Source organism: Antrostomus carolinensis, unplaced genomic scaffold (genome assembly GCF_000700745.2).
Source record: "Antrostomus carolinensis isolate BGI_N321 unplaced genomic scaffold, ASM70074v2 scaffold35287, whole genome shotgun sequence".
In the NCBI taxonomy this organism is placed as follows: domain Eukaryota; kingdom Metazoa; phylum Chordata; class Aves; order Caprimulgiformes; family Caprimulgidae; genus Antrostomus; species Antrostomus carolinensis.
The window spans coordinates 1-27720 of record NW_010328648.1 but is presented as its reverse complement, the minus strand read 5'-3'; the positions used below and the strand labels follow the sequence as shown (position 1 = coordinate 27720).

Below are 27720 nucleotides of genomic sequence, written 5' to 3'. Positions count from 1 at the left end.
CTAAGGAAAACTCTCTTGCACCTCAGCACCACTCAGCTGAAGCACAGAATATGAGCTGGCCCCGGGAGAGAAAAGGCAGGTGAAATGCACTGTTGTGCCACAGCTGCACCAAACATTTTTCTTTAGTTTGCAGAACCAAAAGTCCTTCTGCTGCAGCTCGTGAACAGCTTCCACATCACACAGCTCTTGGCACATCCAGGAGTGATGGACTCCACGAGGTACAACTCTAAAGCATCCCTGCCTCTCAATCCCCCAGGCATTCCTTCCTGGGCCCCACAGAACCAGAGTATGTTCATTTTTTGCTCACTCCTCCTTCAAGAAAGCAAACACTTCAAGGCAGGACCTCCTCCAGAGGAGCAGAGCTGTCAGGGACAGCTCAGAGAGACTCCAGCTCCAAACCAAACCCACTGTGTGGTCCTGGAGCACAGTAACAAGTACCTGTACTTGCAGGGGTGAAGGAACGGGCTTGATCCTCACCACTGCATTTAAATACATTTTCCCTGCAGACTAGCACTAGTTATAAAGAAAAAAACAGCTTAATTATTCATTGGCAGGTTTTTTCCACATTGACATCTGGAAACTATCACTAGCTCTAGCACTTGTATACTAGCCTGGAACAGTGAACAGAGAGAAAGCTGCAGCAAGAGAGACCAAGCGTGCATGTGCAAGCACGTGCTTCTTAAAAATAACACAGAACCCCACCACATCCCAACATCTTATTTCAGATTTGCCCTAATACTGGGGAAACAACTCTATGCTGTCACAGTATTCAGAATATAGAAATGGCAAAGAGTAAAGATCTCATCTGTTTTCAATGTGTATGTTTCAGTGAAGCGAAGCACAGTGAGTACAAAACTCATCCTAAATTTTCCTGTGGAACGGGCAGAGATGTTGTCTCTTATGACTCACCTGTGAAGATCATGAAAAAGTTGAGGAGCAAAGTCAGTGTTGCTTCCCATCAGAGCTCTCACCTAGCACCTCTGTGGGCAACAGCTTCCCTCCCCGAGGGCTGTGATCTCCCCAGTGATCAGTAACATTTCCAGCCCAGGCATTTCCTGGGGTCTCTGTGCCCCTTCTGCTCTCGACATGGCTCTGAGGAAAAGCTGGACGCACGTTTCACAGGTACCACACAGCCGGCTGTGTGCACAAGCAGGGCTGCTGTGCTTGGTTACACTTCTGATTACGCAGAAGAGCGGAGAAAGGATGTGCCACTGCATGTGCCAGCTTACCTGAAATGGCATACAGGTTTGAGTGCTGGTGCTCCAAGTCCAGGCGACTGCTGTGACCCTTCCCTCGGAAGCTGGCAGGGAGTGTCAGCGAGATGTGCCTAAGGAAGAGAGATGGGGAACGGAGATGATGTTACTACAGAGCAGAAGACAGTGCTGCCCCCAGCTCGCTCCTGCCTGATGATCCCTGTCAGGTTAAGCAGCAAACATGAGTCTCAACATAAGGCATTGAGAGCACACCCGAACACCCTGTGGGACTCAACTGCGTCTCCTTCAAGGCAGACAGTGCTGACAGCAAGTGCTTTGGATTCTTCCATGCCAAAAGACTCTGAGGGCATCCATAAATAAGATCTTTGGAACTCTCTTGATGACTCAGGCCTGCTCCAAACCTACCCAGAGCCTGTTGCAGGTTCCCTGCTCCCTGAGGCTGGGAGTGATGCACACGCTGAGCTCCCTACACCAGCCCCTGAGAAAAGGGAAGCCAAATTTCACTCGTCACCTCTCTAGCTGCAGCAGTGCACGATGCTCTCCCTCCCAACAACACTCTGCCCAGCAATCCCACAGCAGAGAAATATTTTTATATCCTCCACTAAACCTTCCTGGAAAAAAGAGAGCTGATGGAAGTGAAGTTGAAACTATTTTCAGCAGCTTGGAGCTTACCAAAAGGAAAACCCAGCACATGGCAAGGCTAGAAGACAAGGCTGGTGACCTTCCCAGGAACATGTGGCGTGGGAGGGTGGGACGTGGCACGCAACAAGTCCCACTCTTGTCAGGTCCTAGGGCTGAAGGGGGCTGCACACGAAGCTGCTGGAGCCTGGAGCTGCTCAGCACCAGCCTCTGGCAGGGCCGCCAGACCCGACAGGCAGAGCACACATGGCCGGTGCCACCCCTGCCCAGCAGGACACAGCCCAGGGAAGCTGCCTGGGCACGGGAGAGCAGGAGGAGGCTGCTCAGCGCAGTGGGCACGGCTCTGCCATCACACTGCCCCCCATCCAGCCAGCACGGCTACCCAGACAACCGTGGAGATCCTCTGAGAAGTCCACCCTGAAAAAAGACCTTGCTAGTAACAGTCATTTCTATGCTTTGATGAGAGATTCGGGCTTTTCCTTTTCAATTCAAATCTGTATTTTTCTAATGCCGATCCCCGGTCTGTGTGAATTTTTATAAAATGTTATCATTCATCTTCTGGACCCCGTTGCCGTACACAATGCAGATGTTCCCTCTTCACAGAGTGGCTCAGTGCAGCAGGAGGCAGAGGCAGCAGAGACCGTCTCACAAACGCCCCGTCTGTGGGAAAGGGCCCTGTGCATTCCCTGTCAGAACATCACATCCACGTTCTTAGCTAGCAGGTTTTATCTATCGAGCAAATCATCTGGAAATTATCTGCCTTTAAAAACAGAACATGTTTTGTGAAGAACTACGTATTTTTAGACCTTGATGCAGCCGATGGCAAACAGCACGGATAAAATAAGAAAAAGCAAACATCAGTCTGAGTTTGCTTGTGCTCTGCAAAGCTATTCCTAACCAAAAAAAGATGGTGTGAAAATATTTTTGACTTTGGCTAACAGTTTGCTGTTTAAAACACAACCCATATGAGACTCCGTGAGCAAAGGCAGGTTTGTCATGAACACATTTTAAAACAGAAGACCACTGCCTGCAGGCATTACACACTTTTCATTTGTTTTTTTAATAGCAGTATCCAAAAATACTTTCCGAGGCACCAAAACAGCTAACAGAAGGACTTTTCAATTTCTCTTGCTTGTACAGATGACCACCTTCTTCATCCCAAACAAACTTGCAGGAATCATTTTGGAAATAAACAAAGCAGATCTTCAAAAGCCCATTTCTGAGCAGAGTATTTTGACAGTTTCTACCAGTTTCTGCTGCAGGAGATGCTGACCCTTTTCCACAGCCCCCACCAAGCCAGCTGGAGCTCCGCAGGCTGCGAGGGAGGGGATGAGCATCCCTCTGGGCAGAGGAGCCAGTCCCACAGGCAGCTCAAGGTGGGCAGCACCGCCAAGGAGCCGTCAGGCAGCAGCCTTCCAGCAAAGCTCTGAATGCAGAGCTTGGAAAAGACTTTCTGAACCCAGTCCCCTGTCACCACACACGTGCCTGGCAGCTCGGGCACGCACCAGGATTCACGAGGCCATATGCTGAGGCGACGCGCACGTTCCACGCGGGTAATTAAAAGGAATCACTCGCTGCCCGAGGGACTGTGCCCACGCGCGCAAACACGGCAGTGGGAGGTGATGTATCCAGGTCTCTCCGAGAAGAGCATTTAGCTGTAAGACCACAAGGCAGAGAGAGCAGTAACTGCTCGAGAGATCAGCTCTCCTCTTCCCCCTCGCCTTTTCTGAAACCACAACGTCGTAGGGAAAAAATGGGAAAGAAAGTCTAATTTATTTTAAATTAATGCAAACTTTGGCCAGGATCAATATAACTTATACGTACTAAGTTGATTGCATAATGCATTTTCCTTATGCACTGTGAAAGCCAAATCATTTTGCATTGTAGAAGATGAAAAAAAAAGAAAGAAAAAAAAAGAGGCTGCCATTGAAAAGCAAGAAAATCCCAATTACAAAGTCCCCAAGTTCCTAAACACATATCGTGAAAGTATGTGCAGCTCTGCGGCATATGGCAAATCAATTACTAGTTTAAATTTTAAAACAAAAACATGGTAAATGTGTTGCAGAAATAATCAAGAACAACGGTTTGGTTTAGATTACAGCGGCCACTAGAGTTTTGAATACAATTAATCATCATTCCAGGCAATGGGAAGCCATATTGACACTTATTCCTAATTTGAATATTTAATTAGGGTAAAGTTCTTCATCAAATTATCACAGAACTGGGAGGAAAGCCTAAAAGATTTAAACAATTACTACTTTAACCCTTCACCAACTGCTCACCTGTGAGCACAAGACTCTTTTCCCTGTTCTGCAAAGCAAGAACATGCTCGGGCAGCGGGGAAAGACGGAACTGAACAGAGGCTGCAAACACCCCGGGAGCCGCCCACCGACGCTCCTCCACCCTCACCAGAGCAAAGCCTTCACACCAGATCTCAATTTCACCATCAAGCATGGTTCCTACCAGGGCTTCTGTGTTTTCTTTTGGGTTTTTTTGTGGGTAGGTTTTTTTGGTTTTTGTTTTTAATCTGGAGAGCCTATCCAGAATCACCCGCCAGGTTCACATGCCGAGGGATAAAACCTTCTTCTGAGGGACACCAAAGGGTCACCCACCAGCTGACCTGGCGCAGCTGCCCGGTCCTCCCTGCCCCACTCGGGAGGTTCCCAGCCCCTGCACCAAGAGCTCACAGGATGGGGACAGACCCTGGCACTGCCCCAGACCCACCGCACCTCCCGCCACGCCATGGGCATCCTCCCTCCACACGGCTCTGCCCCAGATCGCTCAGACATCCCTTTATGTGCTGTATTAATCCATATAAGAAAAATCTCTTTTAATGAGGAGTGATATAGTTATGAACTCTCTAGAGCCATAATTAGAGCAAACTAATTGAAGTTGTGTTTTGACACACTTTCCAGATTCACGGGTACTGCATGACATATTCACAACACTACTGCTGCACAGCCATGGCGACAGCAAAATCATTAGGCTAATAACGCTTATTTGCATTCTTATCATGCCAGCAGCATGCCGTTAAACACCGCTCCAACCAGTGCTCGCTTACTCCCAAAGTTTCCACTGAAAGATATTAACAGTAATTATTAGTACTTTAGTGGAATCTCTGATGTTAACGAATGGCAACTCACATTAACTATCCCCAGGCCAATTATTTTCCTTTTGAACTGTCACAAAAAGGAGCTTTCTCCCTCCCCGCTGAAGAGAAGGGAAGGGAAGCAGAAGGGAAGGGGCAGATTTGGTGCTGCTGGGAAGGAGGGATGGATGGATGGATGGACGCCTGCTCCAGCAAGGCCAGCTCCAGCCCACTCTCTCTCCAATGCCAAGGTCAAAACCACACTGTTCTAGCACAGCTTACATACAAAAAAATTTAAAAAAAATAAAAAAAAAATCTTTTTCTCTAGCATAATTTCCAGGCAATTGAGGATGAAACAATTGCAACAGCACAGTTCAGGACAGGGTAGATTTAATTACTCTCTTAAGTTCGGTTTTTCTTTTAGTCAGTACATCCACGGAACAAGGTTACTTAGGACAGCAACAGAAGCAGCGTGTGATGAGAGAGCTCCTTCACGTGCTAGCGAAGGTGGTTTGAGGTCTGTGCACATTATGGCCACTTTTTGAGTGGTTTTGGAGAGAAACTCCCATAAAACAGGCCCAGGATTTTTTGCCTGACAGTTCCAAATCAGTTATTAATAACTGTCTGCAGGAAGGTGATGAACTGCTTTTGAAGTTAGGGGGCAAGTACTCATAAAAAGTAACAGAGGATCATAAGGGAAAATGCCAGATATCAAAGGATGCTTCATAATTCATATAAAAATATCAACAATGCACAGCAAGAGAACAATGGTGAGGTTTTGCTTTCCAATGGGATTGGATGAGCACGCTTGAGAAATCAGGCAAAACTTTTAACAACTGCCCCACGTTATCAAATATATTAGAAACCATACTGCATGCTGCAGACTGGAATTCTCCTGCTTTGATGTACCACTGTCATGACTGCAACTTATTTTAAACAAACCTAAGAACAGTGCCACAAAAACTGCAGTTTTATAGGAATATTTTCAAATAAAAACACTTGTATCTTCCATAATCAATGGATTATGCAAAGATCACGCCTCATGAAAAACTGAGGACAGAACAATTAAATTCCAAGGTGTAGAAAGTTGAAAACACACCTACAAGAAGTTAATAACGGGCTGTAGCTCTCAAGGAACATTATCCAACTTGAAGGCTTTGCCTATGGAGGGAGAAAAAAGCCCATTTCTAAGAAATGAGCTGCTGGAGTTTCCCTGACAGACATCAGAGGACCTCTCAGCAACGGCTCACCCTACCAGAATGCATTTTCCAAACTGCAGCTTACAGACAACAACGCCACAGCAGATATCCGTGGCTCCAGCAGCGTCCAGAATCCCATCCACAGTATTTATTCACAGTCCTTAACTTTTACTGCGCTCAGGCACTGCGATGCCAGAACACCTACCTCATACTCCAAAGAACTGCAATGAAAAACAAAACTGTGAGGCAAGAATCACCTCAGGTAATGGACTTCATTCCAGACAATCTATTCTAATCGTGTAAACCAAATATTTAAATACTTTCTAAAACCTCCCTGACCCTTTCCCTAAAACAAGCAACATATGGGCTTTGCAAGCATTTCATCTCATTCCAAGCTACTAAAATATCCTGTTTCCCAAAAATCAATGAGAGCTGGTGGTGCCAGATTCAGATTTTATAAAAGCCCAAATGCAGGAGAGAATGAAAAAGGGAGTGAGTGATTCTTTCCACTTTTAGATTTACCCATTTAATTTCCCCAGCTGTAGAAAGGGGAAAAGGCCTGCCTGCAGCACATGGACATACAGCATCCCTCTGCCTATCCCCTCCCAAAACAACCACGCCTCAAAACCAGGGGAAAATGATGCTGCACTATTCTGTCAAAACTAACGCGATCACCAGCTGAACGGAACGAACCCCGGTGATGCTCACGAGGGAGCAGGATCCACTGCAGACCAGCAACCCAAACTCTAAGGCTTCATGCAGAACAAAGCTCCTGCAGCTTCCTCTATACAGGGATTAATTTCGCTCGGAAGACTTAAGTAACCAGGATAGAACAGCTGCCAAACAACAGAAAAAAGCCAACAAGTTTAATTTACACTGCTTGAACGTCTGAGCTATAGCCCGTTATATTGTTGTAGGCAGAGGACTGCATCAAAGAACCCAGACCTCCCACTGTAAGCGCGAGGTGCTTATGAAGTGGTTGTCTGAGCCGAGCAGCACCGTGTCTCGGGAGGCTGCAGCGGGAAGAGCACAGCTTTCCACATCCTTCACCAGCTCCTCTCCAGAGTCAGGAGTTTGCAGATAATGAAGCAGTAGGGAAAAATTGCCAAACAGCAGAAATACTCCAAAAAGATAAATTACACACGGTGTAAGCTTCCTGGGATAGGATTTTAAATTCTGTCAAATTAATCAGCACAACAAAGCCTGGGCTCACGCGTCCCCCCACGAGCATCCCTCTGAGACGAGCCCCTTGCCAGGCCCAGCGCAGAGGGGCTGCTGCCCCCAGAGACCCGGCAGCACCGGGGTGCTGCCAGCACGGCACAGCCCAGCCCGCGGGGAGCCACGCCGCCTCCCCACAAAACCTGTTAAACAAATACTCCACATAAAGACTCATTTGGGAAGAGCACGTTGTCAGCACTTTGCCGGTAATAAATAATGACAGTCCAAACACTTTGCTAAAAGCAATAAACTCAAGAAGTGTTTTGGAAAATGGTGAAAGTGATTGATTTAAAGAAGGAAATATCTGAACACAACCACATGCACTTCAGGGTGAAAGCACAGATTACAAATCAACAGTGGCAGAGATCATATTAAATAGCAGACAACACAGAAGTTTTAGGGAAAAATGCTCAATTCCCCCACAGGGCTTATTTAACAACTGAGTATAAAGCGTCTCTGAATGAATACCTTCGGTTTGTACTTAATGACCCCACGCTATGCCCTGAAGAAGACATGCCTCCAGGAATATTACTATACCAGGAACAGGGCTCTATAAAGAAAAATGACTCTGAGGATATCAAAGCCTCTTCACTCAGAGCACTCCCCGAATTTTTCAATGCATCCTCAAAATCCGCTAAATCAATCAAACCTCTTCTAACTACAGTTAATGTCTCTCCTCCTCAGCTGCTGCAAGGGATTCTTGTGCCTGGAAATCACTTCTATTGTTTAAATATTTTTTCCTAATCATCATTTTTTGACCGCTAAAGCGTACTGGACTGCAACCAATTTTTGCACGTCTTCATCCAGCTGAGTTGGACGCAGGCCATACGGTCAGCGCAGTTTCATAACAAATTCCTTATGGGAAACAGGCTCTGGATAAATGTTTGCCAGCACCCCTCGCCCCCTCAAACAAACCAGCACCTTCAGATTTGCACAGTGCGCACGCATCACGGACATTTCATCCCTAAATTCTGCTTCTTCCCATACTCCCTGGAATGGGTCTGTGGAAACCCTTCCTCCAAGCTTTAACTTACGGTTTCAATGTCACTGGTTGGTTTTTTTTTAATCCATAGCTACTGTGATGTGAACCCAGCTCTTGTACCATCCTTGGCCTCTTGCAGGTTACGTAATTAAAACACCAGGAATATTGTGCTGTGTTTCACAATACAAGTCATTTGCGCATTCAAGCCAAAGAATATGTTTTATTAGTTGTAAATAGAAAGTAGTTTTACTTTAGAGCTCTTTTGATGGAACAGATTAGAAAATGCAACTCCATCAAGAAGGAAGCATTTCGTAGAAAGGATCAGACCATTGGAGATCCCACTGGCAACGTTTCTCACAGTGGTTTCCAGTCAAATGAGAAACATCTATCACAAAGTACTCCTTATTTGGCAGCATCAGGTTCAGATGAGGGACTTCAAGATAGAGCCCCACCACCCTGCAAAAAGCATCTTGGCCATCAGGCTACCAGTGGGGTCTGCCTCTGGCCCATGGTAGCTTTCTGAAGTCTTGGCTTTGCTCCCCAACAGAGCAGAAAAGCATTGAAGCCCTGGAACCTTTTCCTCTACAGACTCTCCATAAAATCTATTTTAAATGTCTTAAAGGAGATAGTTATTTATAAATAATACTGTTGCTACTTAAAAGACAGGGAAGGTAAAAGGCTTCCCACTTCCCTTCAATTAACCCACTGCACAGGTAGGACTGGCTGATCCTCAGACCAAGTTCAGGTCCCCACTGCACAGGCCTGTCGGAGCTGCTTTATTAGCTGCCACCTATTGCACATCATCAGCCTCCAGCAGAAAGCCACACGCTGATCACCTTCCAAGCTTACATGACAAAGTTCAAACAACATTAATAAATCAATTTGAAAAATCAGACTTCTCTGCCTAGAAAGGAAATTCTTACATTCCTGAACATTAAACTCCACTGGGAGCAGAGGAACAAGAGCAAATAATTTCCCTTTTCTGAGGGGCAGCAGCTCGACTATTTAAAAGGTAACTGGGAGCACGGGAGGAAAATGTACACATCCTGCTCTTATTTCAGAGGCTTAAGCAGGGCAACTGCTATCTTCTTATCAAAACCAGAGCAGTATTTCCCTGGTGCAACGCTCCTGCCAGATCGCTATTTCAAGACCTGAGCACTTGGTGGCACAGACCAACTGTGCTGGGAGCGTGGAGAGGGACGGCTGCCAGCCCCACTGCAGACCCACAGCTGGGGGGCTGGGACCTGGGGCACAAGTGAGCAGCTTCTGCAGCTTAGTAACCACGGAGAGGTACAAGCACAGCAGCCGTGTGCTGGGGCCCTGGCTGTGGCAGGGCACACAGAAGCCCCGGTGCCCGGGGATGAGGTGGGCAGCAGGGAGATGCACACGCTGCTCCATCCCTGGGCATCGCTCCGGGGCTGGGGCAGAGCCCAGAGTGACCACAGCCTCCCCCAGGATGGACCAGCACGGGGCCCTGTGGCCACGCTGGTGATGCTGACAGGGCTGGCACCTCACTGGTGGCCATGCTCTCTCCATCTGGCTCTGCAACCTGGTGCCTCCTTCTGCTGGTCCCCACGACAGCTCATGCCTGGCTGCACCAGGAGCCCCGTGTGTGAGAAATCCAACCGAACCTCCCTGTGTTCCCCAGTGCCACCCTACCAGGATGGCAACTCCCTCCTGAACCACAGCTCTCCCAGCCAGGTGTCCCACCAGCCCTGCCACCTCTCCTGGTCACCAGGTACACTCGGAGGTGTGGCACTCAGGGCCCACACTTTGCTCACCCCCATACTGTTCTGGTCAGTCCAGAGCATGAGCGACCGACCCGTGGCTCTGCCCCTCTGACAGCAGTGGGCACAGAAAGCCCCACCGAGACCTGCAGCTCAGGCTTACCCAACATTCCAGGACTGGCCTGGCCTCTCCCCTGCTCCACCTCTGTGGTTCTCAGTCAGAAGAGCCGTGGAGAAGTGCCACAGGCACCCCAGGAAGGCAGTCAGAGGAGTTCTGCCCTTCTGAACTGAAACGCCGAGCACCCAGCCACGCTAACACACGGTAAGAGTACAAGTGGATCACAGAATCACAGAATCACAGAATATTAGGGATTGGAAGGGACCTCAAAAGATCATCTAGTCCAATCCCCCTGCTGGAGCAGGAACCTAAACGAAATTACACAGGAAGGTGTCTAGGTGGGATCGCAGCCAGATCTTCCTTCTCCTGGTAAACCATTAACCTTTCGGATGACAGCCCTGCAAACTGACTGACTGAACGATTCCCAGGGTCAGCGCAAATCTACATTTTCAAAACCTGACATCAACAAGTAAAAGTTGTGACTGAATCCCGGTCTCTCTGAGAGGAAGATTAAACTCCTGTGACACATCATGTGCAATCAAAGTGCTCCATTTCCCAAAGTATCTGTCACAGATTGATAACATCCACGCAAAAAGTTAAGCGCAATTATGTCTGTCACTGTAAAACACAGTTCAGCAGCACTGACTGACATCTTGCTCGCAGCTGACAAATTGTGAGAGGGCTGTTGGGATGACGGTGGCAGAGGCTCCCGTAGCACCTCGGGAAGGGATGCGAAACACACTCCCCAGAGCCACAGAAACCTCACGGGCTCACAAAGCACCGCGGCTGCGACGGGAGCCACCGCAGAGGCAGCCACAAGGCAACGGTTCGAGGCTGGCCCTGCTCACGTTCACAGAAGTCAGGGACTTGCTCCCAAAAGGCTGGAACTGGACTCAAAGAGAACGTCACACACAGATCCTGCTCTAGCCTACTCCAAGAGAGCTTGGGGCACAGTGGGGCTGAGCCCCAAGACGCTGCTCAAACGCTCGTGACGTGCTTGTGACTCTTCTCCAAGTCCCCAGCCCGTGCACTGGCAATGGCCAACCCACAGGCTGGGTGAGGCAAAAGCACGCAAGGGCCAGATGAGTTTCCTGTTCCTGGCAGCTCTCTGAGGGGAGGATCACCTTCTTATTCCCCAAAGCGATGTCACCACGCAGCACCAGAGCGTGAGCCTTGAACACAGAGCAGAGGTACCGAGGAAAGTCACGTTAAACTCCCACCGGTGACTCAAGTCAACAAAAGCAGTTCTTTAGTAGCAGCCTTCTAGGAGGGAAAACTGCAAGTGCATTTCTCCAGGCTGCCATTAGTGCCAAGAAGCTGTCGCAGAATTTGGAGAGAAAAAAGACAGTAAAGCAGCTTGATGCTTTGCACAATGGCACGGTTGTGCTCCACGGCACAGCATGGCACCCGCGCTGGGATGCGCGAGGGCTGCCGTTAGAGACCATTAAGCCAGATGCCTGCAGTAGGAAACACCAAGGAGAAGAAATGGCTGAAAAAAATAACACATGCAGTCCAGCACGACTATCAAACAAAGCCTCCCCTTGTGCAGTTCTGACTGCGAGCTGTAACCCCGCGACACGAGCGGCGGAAGCAGCACTGCTGACGTGCAGCAAGCTGTAGAGGTCAAACCTCTGACACATGACAACACTCTGATGTGCCGCCATCCACTGCCATCAGTAACTTACACCGTGGATCAGAGGAGGAAACACAGCTGGTGCAGAAAGAAACGTCTCCCACAGTAAAAAGTCTTTCCATTTAGGGAGGTTTCACTGTGCAGAAGCTCACTGTTGTGTTTTACTGGTTTAGTTTATACCCAGTGTTAGCAATTGTTCTCAAGCACCCAAGCACACCCTCTTGATTTAAAATTATTTTATAATGCTAGCCAGCAACTGAAGAGAACAGCTTAAATATCTGACCAGCCCAACAGCAGAATCTCCACAGTGCTCTCCATTTGGCACCGCTGGCCAATTTTCTCTTAGTACTCACTGCAGCACCAGAATAACTCACTGCTGTCCCTGTCAGGATATATCCACATGGAATAAAACAGCAAACTGGCTACCACAGTAATCTCATCTCTCTATGGTGACGTAAAAATAAGAGGTTACTTGTGCCTACAATCTTCCACAAACATTAAGTGTTGACTAACTTACCACATAGCTGATAAAGTATTAGAGAAGGCTTTCAAGTAGTATGTGTTCCCCATAATAATGAAATACTTGCAGGATGTACCTTTATATACATTTCTATTTCTTAAAAAATATATTGCATAATAAATAATCAGAGTAAAAAAAGAAAAAAAACAGACATGAAAGATGCTTTGAATGATCAGGCTGGTGGTGTAAAAGTTACCTGTAAATCACACACAGGGCACGAGAGCAGAGCTGGCTACAGACAGGTGGTTTTTACTAGGAGGCATTAATGTAACATTCAATTATTCCACTGCATACTGGCTGTTTTAACTCAGCCAAATTAGAATACATTTTATATTGACTATTTTGACATTTGCTTTATTTGGCAAGTAAAACAAAACTGATCCAATTTCCTTGCAGCCATTGTAAACCATAAACTGTACAACAAGAGGTTATAAAATATATAAGCCTTGTAAACACTTCTTTTCAGACTGTCGCTGATGCTCTGAGCTCTAATTTTGGCCTTGTTCCCAATAGCTCTGACGCTGCTCTGCAGCCTTCCCTGCCTGGCCATAAAGTGACCCTTCCACACTTAGTGATTAAGGACTGCCATTGACATTCTCTTGCTATGATAATTTTTTCTCTTTATTGTGGAAATCTGTCCAGACAGAATTTTCTTGCAGACAGGAAATGATGACCTGTGCTCTGAAATCAAGACATCTTTTTCTCTGATCTCACACGGCCTGTGCTGGCGTGTAGCTTATGTCCAGTGGAGCTTCAAAACAACGTAGCAGCTCCCGGTGGAACAGGCTGAAATCTCCAGAAGACTGCTGGGTTTTCATCTCTTTTGCCTCCATCTCTCTTTGAGAAGCAAGACAGCATCTCTGCCTGCAGCACACCTGACAGTACGGGACAGCAAGCAGCGTGCCACGGCACGGCAGGCAACCGAGCAAAACTCTCAGTGAAAGAAATGCCAAAATGCTTTGGAGAGCTCCAAGAGCCACCACAAGACAGCAGATTTAGGTCTGGGTTACAGGTGGAGGCTCAAATGTACACACCTGCCTTAAAAAGATACCCAATAGCTTTTTTTGGGTACAGTTTACAGCAGTTTAAAAGCGTCACTCTGAAATAACCTGGAAATCCAGACTCTGAAGGACACGAGTATTTTCCACCCCTGTGACAGTGACCTTTGCACACAAACCGATCCCCCTGGAATTCTGCCCTGCTGCTTCCTTCGAAATTCTAGCTCACAATGGTTATTGTAATACTGTAAACACATCTGCAGTGCCAATATACCAAATGCCTAGTGCAAAAATACGTGTTTGCTTAATCAAGCAAAAGCCCAGAGGGCCCCGTAGAGACTGTGCTGTGCCCTGGCAATAGCCTGGCCCAGAGTTCAGTCAACGAGCCCCATCAATAGGAGCCTGTCTCACACTGGATGCTGTGTGTGCATCCAGTGTACAAAGCGCTCAGTTTAACCTCTGTCTGGGCTGGTTTGTTGCTTAACAACACTCTGTTTTGTCCAGAGAAATCCAGCGAGTAAGCTGTCAACACAGGACTACTGTTATATGCAAGTATACACACAAGTGCATAAAAATATTGTCTAAAACACGGGGAAAACAACCTGCACAGACACCACCCACACCAGCATCTGCCCAGAAGTGCTGCTCCTGTCAGTCACTGCAGGACAAGCAGTCTGCTCTGCATGCTCAACGTCAGCTGCAAGACTGGAGCATGGCAGTCAGGTCCAAGAAAAGGAAAAATGGGGCCAGCACTTCAAACCATGAGCAGACTGATTTTGGAGAACGAGCAAAACTTGTCCCTCTCTGCATTAAAATCTGTATGAACGCTCCTCCCTCCCGTCGGTCAAGGAGAGAAATCAGTTTGGCTACAGTTCTGGCCCACCCCCACTTGCTGGAAGCTACCACATCCCACACAGTTTAAAGTAAAGCAAAGGTGTAGTTTGCTGTTTCCCTTCCTCTGCTTGCTTCTTCTTTTTTCTGACTTGTTCACCTGCATGTCTCTACCTGACAGCCAAGGGAACTTTCAGTAGGCAAATACCTGAAAGAACGACACATTCCCCCATTATCAGATCATGCCACGTAACCATTCATACTGATGTGTACCCTGGTCTCTATTCCACCAGGCAAGGTTAGCAACAATACACCACACAGCACCAAGCAGTAGGGGCTGGAAAGCAGAACACCCACCTTGGCAGGTTAGGAGCTGGTGTCGAAGATGGTACTTGGGAAGGAGGAGTGGCAGGCTGTGAAGATTCATGGTTGCGGGGAACTCTGCCCATCCGGTACCAAATGCCCATGTTGTTCAACTCCCTGTGTAACCAACACAGAAGACATCAATGCTACAGGCAAACACTGCACATACATGCACAAGTATCAAGCACTGTCAACACCCTGGTTAGCGAGAACCAGTCTAATTGGGGAAAAAATAAAAGGGGGTTAGTTAATTCCCACATCAAACTCAGTAACACTTGTACTTACGTAGACTTTTCTAATGACTTTTCTAAGCTTCAGCATTTACAAACTACTCCTCAGTAATTACAGGAGAACAGGGTGCTTTAGCCTTGGTACAAGGGAATTTATGACAACAGCTCCTGGAGTGAGGGGTACTTACCCTATGAACGTGTACTGAGGAGGGGCTTGTTTAGATCTACCCAGGATTCGGATATCACAGATCGCTGCCTCTGTAGAATCTCGAGGGATGAATTTAATGCACAGTCTCTTCTTTCTGAAAGCTACTTCTTCTGCAAAAACAACCAGGACACAGGGTGGGGTTTTATGCAAGACTAGGGTATAAATGTTATTTATTGTTTCTCCAGATATTTGACACATAATCATGGCAGGAACTGGAGCCAAAGAACAGATATATGTCAGCAAACCAGACAGTGCAGTGCCATTCAGCGACCAGAGAAATTTTCTATCAGGAGTTCTCTGTGCACCATGTGGGATTTGTTATTAGGCACTGCACCAAACCAAAGCTCCCTGCCATGCTCTGCAGAGAAGGTAAGACATCATGTGTGCCACAGAGTACTGTACCACAGAAGTGGCAGATGATTTTTCCATTCCCACGTACTTCTCACATTCGCTTTCTCTTTCCAAGGTAACGTTTGCCTCGCTGACCTGGATGGCCATAGATAAATACTCCTCCCACAGGCACTGCCTCTAGGAACACACCTGGAAGCTGCTGACACAACTGGTCAGTTTGTTCTGCCAAGTGCTTCCAAACGGCCAACCAAACCGAGAGGAGAAGCAGGTAGAAAAACAGACTGCCATGCAGAGTGGCTAACAGGAAAAGCTGTCTGCCCAAACCTCACCCGTTCTAAGTGTTAATGGCCTCCCCTGATGCATCCATACATCCCATAATGAATGCACACTGTCTGTCTGCACGCAGATACAATCCACGTCCAGCTACGGGTCAGTTGCACGACAACGGGTGGTACTGGCACACGTACAGGTCTGCAGTGCTTGGAAACCATTGCTCTGTCTCATCCAAAAGAGTCTGCGAGGGACTCGACGCGAACAAGGTGAGGTTTCTGTTTGTGAGCTCAGGCACTTGAAAGACATGACAGACGTCTATTGATAAACTGAAAATCTAAAGTGCAGACACCAAATGAAAATCTGGAAACAACCAACAACTACAAACAAGTGCCTGCAAAATAAAAACCCTTCAGTTTAATATGAATAAATATCCTCCAGCTTAAAAATATGCTCTCGCTCCAACAGATGGCAAGCAGCCCTGTCTCTATAGGCTCCTCCTGTTTCGTAACCCGCACCTTGGAGAAAGCAATCCATCCTGGCCTCTGAAATTCGCTGTCACACCAGCACCAATAAACGTACAGACACTACGAGGTGTGTCACAATACAGCATCTGTGCGTGCAGCTCTGCAGCTACAGTGCTGCTTTTCAGAGATGTTAAATACCTGCAACCCTGGAGTCTTCTGCTTTGGAAAACTAGAGCTTTTTATTTGAAGTGCCTAAAACTGATTTTAGGAGCCCAGGGTTTAAGGCTTCCACATCTGAAAATTTCCTCAGAACCTAGTAAGGAGTGCTGAATTTAATGTATTTACTAAAAGTCAACTACCATTTAGAGAAGAGCACAGAAACACGTATAACCCCAAATTTAACTCTTAATCAAATCAGTGCCTCTTATTTGACTTTCACAGTAAGTACAAAGCTGACTATTTGCTTTCGTCTTTGGTCTCTTTCACACTTGGCTAAAGTCTGCAGTCTGCACACTTGGTTTAGAGGCTGGATTCATTAATTACACATGCTTAACCAGAGTTAATTTTAAGTAAACATATTATAAACAGTCAATCGAAATGTGTTCATTTATGCTAATGGAGGCAGGGATATGCACCACTTCATTACTACAGACAGTGCCTCTGCTTTAAAGATTGTATGAGTTGCAATCCAACGCATTTTAAATTCATTATGAAGTCCCCTTCCACTTTTGCACCAAGATTTTGATAAAAATTACAGCAGCACATAGTAAGTGTCCAGCACTCCCAAGGGTGAGCAGGACAAGCCGATGACTCTCCCCTGCGCCGCATGTGTCCAGGGATTCTGCAGGGAAAGGGGGTGACCCAGGGGAATGGGAAATGGGCTGCAGAGCCTTTCACTTCTAGGTGAGGGGTTCAAATTGGAACCAGGTCGGTAGTGACTGAAAAACCATCCTCATCTGCTGCAGACTCGGATGAATTATTCCCTGCAAAGCAGGCTCGTGGAACTCCTTTCTACTCACAGCTCGGCTGGATTTCATTACTGCTGAGCACTGATACCAGCCCTGCTCCTGAGCAGCAGCTGCACACTCAGCACCAGCGCACGGTGTCCTGCAGCCCTTCCACGCTCGGCTCCCGTGGGACCTGTCCCCACCCTCCTCCTCCTCCACGCTGCGAGCCCAAAGCGCTCGATGCTGCTGCAGAGCGCTGCGGCCAGACGCGGCTCCAGCTGCTGCCGCACGCGTCTCCGGGGATCTCTTTGGGAACTACTGGCTTAAACGCTGCAGCAAAGCCAGTTCTGCCTCGCAGAAATGAGGACGGTATTTTCCCTGGACGTTCCACTTCTGTCTTCTCTCAGCAAGTGCAAACATAACCCACCATCCTCAGCACCACCTGCCAGGACACGGGCCTTCGCTTGTTCACGGAGGGAGGTGTAAAGCCAGCGTGCATGAACCCAGCACCAAGAGCACCTGCCCTTCCTTTCAGTATCCACTTGTGAACATGCCCCAGCACAGCAGCTCTGCTCCTGCTAGGCCCAGTCCACCCTTGCAAAATGAAAGAATAAACTATTCCTTCCCACCCCAGAGCTGTGCTGCACTAGCAGGCGAGCTGGTGACGGTAAGGGAGCAGCATTAAAAAGCCTTAAAGAGAACAGGAAAACCGAAGGCAGTTTCCTTGCAGTCCAGAGTTGCCCCCAAACATGCGACGTAACCCCAGAGAGCAGCAGTGCTGAGTGTCCCTCTGTCTGGGACACAGCCCTCCACCACCCCCCACACAAGCACTGGCAGAGCAGCTGCTCCCAAGGCACAGGACTGAAGAACAGACGCCAACTTACGCGTATCGATGGTCTCCTGGATGGGGATGAAGCCCACGGGTAGAGTGTCTTTGATGTCAATAAGCTTCATATCAACCAAGACGTTGCCTAAATGACTCTTTGGAGAGAAAGAGAAAATAAAACAGTTGACTATGACAATGTCACCAAATTCAAACTCGGCTTTTCTCACCTGCTGAAGTATCTGACCACCAACTTTGAAATGGTAAGGAGGTACCAAGCCGACACTTGCCCTGTCCCCTCTGCAGAAACTACACGATGATTGACTAGGAGAGATCGGACAACTTTCAGCATTTACAGATTCTTACACTCCATCTACTGCTATATTTCTGGATCCTCGGAAGCACAACCAAATCCTTCCCCTTGGGAACATGGCAGTTCAAAGTACTACCGCTACCATCTCATCCGCTAAGCGAGTCGCCTCAGTTCTCACACACTCCATCTACAACAGCAACGCGACATTTCTGTGACAGTCACAGCAGAAAGCATTACAGGAAGATGGTTCACACAGACACAGCCAAAGTTATTACATGCATTAGCTAATTAGTACTGAATAGACATGGTTCTAGCTCCAAAGGCAGGCACGCTCCAGAAGAGCAGGCCATTTGGAACGAAGAACTTCATTTGGAGTCCATATGAATTCTGAACTGATGCCTCGTCCTATTAATCAAACCTTGAAGAGCTCAAAACACAATTCAGAATGACAGCCTCCACAATTGTTTAGAGACCAGATTTTCTTTGCAGTTCTCATTAAAGCCAGCACTGCTGCCAATAATCTGGATTCACGTATGGAAGAAAAACACACTTTAGTTACTGCACAGCCTTTACAAACAGAGATGCAATACAGAACAATTAAAATTTCATCCTAAGCCATCAAATCATGTCAGTGGGTTTTACTGTTACTGGTTGCTAAGTACCTCCTTTAGTTTTTATCTGACAGAGTATTTCAGGCAAACCTCTACTCTTTGATTATTACACTGAAGTATTTTAAAACTTATTTAAATTTGCAGCCTCTGAAATAAGAAGAGATCAGGTCTGAGATTATTTTTTGGAGGTTCTGCATCTCATGGTCAGCTCCTCACAAGGAGGGCAGCCACACCTGCAGCCCTGTCCCACCACACACAGGCATGGCACACATCCTGTGCTCACGCAAAGCGGCTGAGGCTGGCCAGCCCCCACGTGCCTCCATCCCGCCTTTCGCCGCGGCACCTCGGAGCAAGCGATGCCGGATGCTGCACAGCCCGAGTGGATCAGTCACCATGGTCCTGGCACAGCAAAAGGCAGATGAAGTGGTCGCTGCCGAATCAGCTTTCATGCTTTATTTATCCAACCTGTCTGGCTGTGTCACATCAGCATGCAACCTGCAGCTGAACCAACAGTCACTCCTCCATCAACAGCCGACAGGTAGGAGAGATGCCTCTGGTAAGTTCGTTAGCTGCTGAAACGCGGGGAGTCAGCACTGATGCTCTGCCAGGAACTCAGAAGAAAAGGGCACAAAGCCTCCCCGTTTGAGAGATGCACCATTTGGGGCCTCCTCACCATGACACTCGAGTACCAGCAACGTCCTTGTAATCTGTCAGATATTGTAAGCTGTTGAGAATGACAACACTGATAAAGAGACACTACAGACTGACTCCATTATAAACCAGCTATCTGAAGTGCATTAACTCTGATAACTACGACGTGTTCTTCAGGACAAACAGTTCCCAGGGTTTTGTTAAAGACAAAAAAACCCCTCAGCAGTAAAACTTCCAACCCAAAGAGTTGGTACAGCCACAGTGAACCACACGAGCAGGGGCTCCAGGTCAGCACCCGAACACGGGCTGCCCTGCCAGGAGCACCCACGGGTCTGAGATGCCACCGACACAGGGGTCAAAACAACCCCTGTGTGGGACACTGTGACTCATGCTGCACCTCAGAGACCAGGCTGGGACAGGCAGCCCTCCCCCCCGCCTCCCTTGAATTCAACTCCTCATCAATATGAGGAACATATTCCCAAACCGTGCCGAGCGGATTCATGCCAAAAGCCCAACAGGCAGCGACTGAGGGTATTTACACCGTCTCTGGTAGCCAGCAGTTGCTACTATCCTGTAATTATTTCTGACAACCTCACATTTCAGGTAGCCACAGATAAATTTAATACTCAAATCATCACAAATCTTTCTGTTTAATACCCTCCCTGCCTATTCTGGGGCTATTATTCCTGCTACTGCAGGTAGTCCAGGACGAAAAGCACAATTATTGTCCATCCACCCCAGGAAGCGATATTTCCCATAGCTCTGGAGCTTTATTTTAATCTAGAGGCAGGCAGGGAAGCAGACGGAATAAAGGTCAAATGCTGGAAATTGGCAGCCCCTGGCTTTCCTGTCAGGTCCCGTGATCAGCCTCTGAAGTCGCAGTCGTTTTTCTGCTCCCGGCGCTGGTGAAAGCACGAGGACAAAATGGTAGCTTCATACCCTGACAACTGAGTCACTGAATATCCAAAACACGACAAAAAGCAGGATTACCCACTAGATGGAGTGCATTCATTGTAGAATTAAATAGTTCCTCCAGAAAAGAGGAAGTTTTCACACTAGCATCAACCAAGAACAAAGTAGAAGGCATCAGGCTCTCACTGCACACCTCCTCTCCTCCAAGGAAGATGTGAGCAGACAACTGCCACTAATCAGAAATTAACTTATGATTAATAGCAATATTAGAAGATCACAAAGAATATGGTAGCATACGCACAACGTGGTCAAGCTTTCAAGAATCAGCACTAGAAACAACAAAGAAAGAAAAGCTAATCCTGCAAGAAAATATCTGTGACCCTGGATTCAGAAACTGGCATTTCCTTCATCAACCCCACCCTCAGCATCCTGTTCTCTGGAGTCAGAAATTCATCAGGATCCTGAGCATGCAGCACCCACTGCTACAGCAGGACACACTAGTGGGAGGGGGCTGCTGAAATGCAACATTCCCTTTTCTGCTGCTTTTATTGCAGATTTTGCCCGTTATTTATTTCCATGAAGAACACAGACAAAATGTTAATATCCAGCCACTGCAGTTTGCCTCCTGACTCACCCAACTCAGTGAAATGTCGGCTTGAATTATAATTGGCTCCATAAAGTGAATCATCTTATGGGTAAGAGCATACCAGGCACAGATGCAAATCATGCAGACACTCGGCAAACGGACTTACGTTTTCTTTTGAAAACGATCTGGTGAAGCACAGGTATCGTGTGACCTTGGATTTAAATAAGCCATCTTTCCAGAGGTCAGCATCCAAGCCATCTGCTGTTTGTGCAACCTGGAAAGAAGAGACAGAGGAAGAGAGGAGACATGTGAGCCAAGATAAACTTAATATATGCGCAGTACTTCTTCCTCAGACCTTTTCTAATTAACAGTAGCCCAAACTCTCACAGCATCTCATTAGTTTCTTCACAAGGTGCAGTGCAAAGAAATTCCAAGAGGAGGTATAAAAAGAAGTTCTAGAAACGCTGTCTCCTGGGAGTACGTTGATTAAAGATGCTCTGACAGAGGCTACTCTAATGAGGAAACAGCAACTTCGGTTCCCATCTCCAAACAATAGTTTGGGAAAGTCAGCATATCGAGGCTCTCATTACCACCCTGCACGTGAGGGAGCACTGGGCCAAGAGGTGAGGAGGGTCCATGTAGACAAAGCACAGAAACTGCCCAGTCTCAGTATTATTTTCACAGAAAAGCCATTGAGCAATTCTGGCTCCCAGGCCAAAAAACTACTTCCAGCAGCTGGGGAAAGCCCTGGTCACCTGCAGACGTCGGCAGCGGCGCCGGGTGTGAGGACGTACCCTGCAAACATCCCTCTCCAATGCAGCCCTGTGTCCAGTCACAGCAGTGGCACACACCACATGAAGGGCACAGGAAACAGACCCCGGGCCCTCCACCCAGGAGACAGAGGCACATGCAGGCAGAGAAAGGCAGGAGAAGATCTCACCTTCGAGCTGATTCCAGGAGTGGGTGCGAGGCAGCACCGCACCCAGGGAAAGGGCTGTGCTGTATTCATTACCTGCACGGCACAGCTGGTAAGAGCCTCAGCTCCCAAAGTTTTATTGTCAAATAAGAGAGAAAAACAAGAAGGCAAACACAAGGAGCAGGGCAGCAGAAATAAGAATCAGACTAACACCCAACTCGTGGCTCCCAACTGGAGACTATAGCACGGTCCAAAGCTACGCAGCAGCACAGCTGAACTTCCGCCTAATGCCCCTCAGATGGGGACAAACCACCCGGTGCAGCTCCTCCAAGTCTAATCTTACAGAACTGAGTTGACCTTGGCCCCAGAGCAGCCTGATAACAAAGAGCTGACATTGGTTGTCACTGTTTGCACCCATGTTTTGTTGAGCAGATTCTCTGCACAGGGCTCAGGAAGCAAAGGGAGATGTGCTGACAAGACCCTCCAATTATCCCAAGTGCAGGAGAGAAAAGCACGTTTATTGTCTGATCAGCAAAGTGCATTGGCTGCTCAATTTCCCATTTGGCAACTGCTGTTCACAAGCCCCTGCTCAGCTCGAGTCCTCGTACAACACACACAGCTTTTGTGCTCAAGTTTTGCAAAGAAACAGGCAGAATTTTTAAAAAGTAAAATTCTAAACCAGGATTTTGGTAGGATTTTTTTGTTTCTTTATTATTCCTTCAATACATCTCTTTCCTAAAATGCTAGTTTAGGAATATATAAAATCCACATGCATCTCCCTCTCCTATGGATAAGTCAGTCCTGGTGAAAAGATATTGAGAAAACAGACTGCTTAGAAAAACTGTGGGCGTATAGGGACACTTCGCTTGAACTCCAGCCCTTGCTAGAAACAGTTTGAGGGGCTACAACCAGATTTAATCACTCTGATAACTAATATCGAGTCCTATGTTTCAGTTTTTCTTGTGTTAGCCAGTTTTGTTTTCTTTGTTCCCACATTGAAGATGCTCAAAACTCAACAGGCAGCAATAGAACCCGACTGCAACTGTGGAATTGATGCAACTGTACAAGTTGCTGTCGAATGCACTCTTTATCCAACCTCTGTAAGCCTTAGGAACTTTACACTGCTTACAACACCACCAGATAACTGTTGAGGTGGAAGGACACCAATTCAGTTGATATCACCTCCTCTTTAACTCACTGCCTGAATCACAGCTGGCTGAGACACCCGAAGGGCCCCCGTGCTGGCACTGCCACCCCTCTGGAAGAAGGGACGGCGAGCACTGACTTAGTGAAAAAAACACCAAAATTCCAACCCACACCACGCACCCTTTTAGGATCAACTCTGCCATCCTAACCCATCAAATCTCTAGCAGCCCAGCTGGTTCTGTGGGAAGCCACGCAGCAAGGCACCCAGCCCATCTCCAGGGAGGCAGAGCCATCCCGGGTGACCCCGCGCTCCCCTTCCCACTCCTGCCCGCTGGCCTGGGCAGCGTGGGAGGCGGGCAGCGCCGGCAGCTGATGGCAGGACCTGGATCCGTGGGTCTTGGGAGCCAGCAGCACCAGGCAGGCCACACCGTGCCACCTGCAGAGCCTCTCAGCCGAGGGTAAGGGCTCACCAGCCCTGGGGCCCATGGAAACACCAGCAAAACCATCCCTTCGAAACGCAAGTCACAGGCAGGATTAACCCCGAGCGCTCTGCCCCCACATCATCCTGCCAAAGGTTTTTTCCAAGCCTGGAGAATGCCAGCATGCATTAACTTGTCAGAAAACTCATGGGGAGAGAAAACAGAGCGATATAAACAGGAAACTTGTTACATCACCTGCTGGGCTCCTGCAGGCAAGGAGGATCCCCACCACCTCTCAAAGCAGAGCTGTGCCTGCGCAGCGCTGCTTCACCATGGCAGCGTGTCCTCGGTGGGGCAGCATGGGGCGGGACCCGACCCGGGGAGGCTGAGGCAGAGCTGTCCGGCAGGACGGGCACCGTGCAGACCCCACCACCAGGTCCTCTGCTTGGCAAAGAGGTGAGGAACATGTGGGACAGAGGAGACGGCACCTGCACTGGGCAGCCAGTACCCTAGGCACAAGGAATGGTCCTTCCCCTCATGGAACTGGGGAAAGACACTCCTCAAGCATGTGCTACCAACAGACAGACCTGATGGAGGGACACCCAGTAAAGAAGGTGTCCCCCACCCGCCCTCCAAGTGCAGGAGGATCTACATGGTGCCTAGCAGCCAGTATGGGGTTACTGCTACCACAGGACAGGCCTTTAGCAAACAGGTTCCCTAACCTGCCTGCCCCACGGCGTGGCTCTTCCCCACTGGTGGTGTGCAGGGCTGTCCCTGGGCGAGCAGTGTGCTCAAGGTCTCGCCCCAGGGCCAGCCCCACCGCAGAGCTGGCGTTCAGCCTGCAGCAAGGAACGCGGTCGCACAGGAACCACACCTCTCTCCTACCCCAGGCTCCCTGCCTCCCACCTCTCCTCCCTTTTCACCCCACCCCTATGCTCAGTCTTGCCAGTTTGGGCAGATTTTCAGGAATCTAAGTTCAGACACACTCTGTACATTTTGGCAAAACCAAGTCTTTGGTGCTTCAGCTGTTAAAAGACCTGGCTACTCATTACAAGTGTCAGCAGCTGCTTTCTAAGCAGACACAAAGGCAATGGAGATTTCTGAGTAATTAAAAAACTGCTGAGGGAAAAAGATCTCTGACCCATTCACCAAGATCCCCTCAGATCTGGTACCCTGGGCTCTGCTGCACCACAGCCTCCAGCTGGGTGGCACGCTGAACCACAGGGCTCCACACAAACCTGGGAAACCAACCGGGACATCCCCAGGGCATTTAACTTGCACCTGGGCTGAAAACACCCACGCCCTCGCTTGGTTTTAAAGAGGAGCAAAGTGAAAAGGAAAGAAAAGAACATGGCAGCGGTTGTTTATTGGAGAAAGGACATGAATGAAAGTGAAACTGGGTAAAGCCTATAAATAACAAAGCTGTCTCAGAAAGAGAGAACTGGGTACTTCACCATCAGAAAACTCAAAACCATCAGTGAAAACACACGATGTCAAATTCATCACTAACAAGAGGAAATACTTTCCCACACGACCTGAATCCACCCGTGGAACTGAATGCTGCTGTAGCAAACAGCAGAGCGATCAGATCCCCAAGAGGACTACAACATCATCCCAGGATAAACTGGTGTTCACACTTCCCAAGAGATGAGAGTGGTTCTCGTTTTCAGGGTGCAGTGTCAATCTCTAACTACTAGGGCTTTAGGGAGCATGGTCCTAGGATGGAGCTGCTACAGCTGCATTCATCAAGGCTTTACAGCCCGAAGCAACAACTAACTGCCAGTGTCTCATCAGGGAAATTGCATATCTGGAGGAACGTAGAGCCTGAGACTGCCCAGCTCCACACGCTGCCCACGTCTTGGTCACCAACTGTGGCTCACAGCACCCAGGCAGAGAGCCAGACTGATGACTCTACACACACGAGGCTGCGGGAGGAAGCGTGTGGAAGCCACGTGTAGGGCAAGGCCGCTGGAGACAGCAGGCGCTTCCCCAGGGCCTGCAGCAGGGACTGCTGGCCCCAGGGCCAGGGAAGAGCTCCCTGCAAACAGGAGGCAGAAGAAGCAGAGGAAAGGCAGCCTCCTCTCTGTGCCCCCTAGGAGAGAGCGACCCACATTCACAAGCATTATTACAACACCGAGGTAATTGGATTAAGCCACAGGAAGACTCTTTTATCTTGTTTAGTTTAAACTGCGCTAGCGCTGAAGCTCCCTATTAAACCACAGACAGGCTATCTGGGGTGAGCGCTCTCTCTGCCCAGTCATTTAGGCAGAATGCAATTCTGTTATCACAACTCTCAGGCTGTCCCATGCTCCTTTATCAGGGCAAGCAGCTAATTACACAGCCTGCCTCACACAGGTAATCAGCACTCAAAAAATGCAGTAAATGCAAAAACCTTCGAGGTCTTTAAGGAGCCTTTTCACAATTCCCTCCCTTGTGTCCTTCCTTCAGCCTGATCCATTTTCTTCCTTCTCACACCAAACAGGGTATGCAACGATCCAGAGCTGAAAAGGTGCGAGCAAAGCCTCAAGTCTACTGGTTTCCACTCCTGACCACACAAGCTGTGTGACCCTGGAAACCCAAGGTGTGATGTAGCACAGTTGGAGCATAGAAAGGTGAGCAGATGGACTATGGGCCAAATCTTTCTATATAGAGCTCTGCAATGTCCTTATTTTATGACATTCCACTGTTTGGGACACTAATCTATGGGGAGAAAAATTATGCTGTTGGTTACACAGCAACTAATCCAAGGAACAAGTGACTGTTAAAGAGTGACCTCCCTTTATCAATTCACAAATTCATCTCTGCTGTACCCAGCTGCCTTTTCCTGCTGCCCAGCCTCCTGCCAAAGCTTAGTTTAGAGGTTTTCATTCTGTCCATCAAAATCAGCCTTGCAATTTCAGCTGGATGCGAAACTCTTTGCTTCCCATTCTGGAGCTTCTCATCATCATTGCTCAGCACTGATATGGGGGATTAAACAGCTGATGCGGGATCCATTTATTCAGAGATATAATTTCTGCAATACTTAGGACTCCTTCAGGATGAATGTTACTAGGATTATTAAATTTGCATGCCACAGTGGCCAGCTGCTTCTGAAAACCCCTCCTCCAGGTAATTACGCTCCTCTGGAGTGGCACAGATGAAGCAGCATGATTGTACCCACGAAACTCCACTGAGGGAAAGCACCAAGTGCTGTGGGCTGAGGTGGGCAGCTGGATATGAAATTACTTCTTAAAGCAGAGGTCTGAAGGCAAACCCTCTCTGGGAGAGATGCTGTTCCCAGCAAAGTAAAACCTCATTAGTGCAGAACCAAAGCATTAGCCACGGCAGCTGAAATAGCTTTACTTACTACATCATAACCTGTCGGTGCTCGGTTCCGGGATGCCACCACACCAACACCTGTGATGGGATCCATCGGCAAGTCGGGCAAGGCATCCGAGAGGTCTCGCACTTCAGGCATTATGGACTGATCCTGAAAGAAAGGAGCAGAATTAAAGGGCTGCTCAGCAGCACGACCCCAGCAGAAGACAGAGAGCACCGAGAGCCTGCATGCATGCCACAATATGCCTGTACTCACACACCACAGACTGCCAAGTTAAACACGGGATTAGGCCAGAAACACCTTCTGCACTTTCATTTGCTTTTGATAAGAGGGTACATTTGTTCAATGCCCAATAGGTTTGGAATTTGGGCCAACAGCCTCTTCTGAGATTAATTTTCTCGTTTCCAGGATGCTTAGCATGGGCTGGTCTCCATCTAGCAATGATGGGAAAACCCAAGCTCATTCCCTCCCAAACAGAGCAGATTTCATCTCTGAGTCAGGCTGCTGAAGCCGTTCTAAGCGGCAAGAAAGCTGCTCCTCATGGCTTCGTTGGGAGGTTCCCCATCCACTATGGGTGTTAGACACGTTGGGAGGTTCCCCGTGTGTCTTCAGTCCCATCGTACCCACCTGAACCAGGCTGTTTTCATGTAGCAGCACAGATGTATCTGGCATTGTATGCAAAACCACGCTTGCTGCAGAGAGTCTCAACACCAGGAGAACACAGATGAAGCAGGACAGGATGGTCTGATGCAAAGCAGACAGAGGCCTTGAAGAGGCCCGAGCATCTTCCAGGAGAAGGGAGATATCACCAGTACCTCAGGGGAGGGACATACGCAAAGAGGGACAGAAGCGGGTAAGACCAACCGATTTTGGAGAGATGCTGTTGCAGGAAGCAGGAGGAGAGGACAAAAGAGCTGCTGAAACAACTCGCTGAGGAGGAGAGTGGGGAAAGGTGCCTCAGCACGTGGTCTCCTGCAGAGGCAGCCAGTTAGGACAAGTCTTCTCTGGCTTTCAGGCAGGA

General features: G+C 48.3%; 1 protein-coding gene across 1 annotated transcript; it reads right to left on the bottom strand.

Moving 5' to 3' along the window:
- On the bottom strand, positions 1-26843 carry LOC104528347 (multivesicular body subunit 12B). The gene is given in 9 exon segments (XM_010172323.2): positions 1-150; positions 182-224; positions 226-343; positions 1230-1327; positions 14525-14647; positions 14949-15078; positions 17888-17984; positions 21066-21173; positions 26727-26843. Coding segments are annotated over 9 exon segments (978 nt in total). The 5' UTR covers positions 26838-26843.
- Positions 26844-27720: the final 877 nt, after the last annotated feature.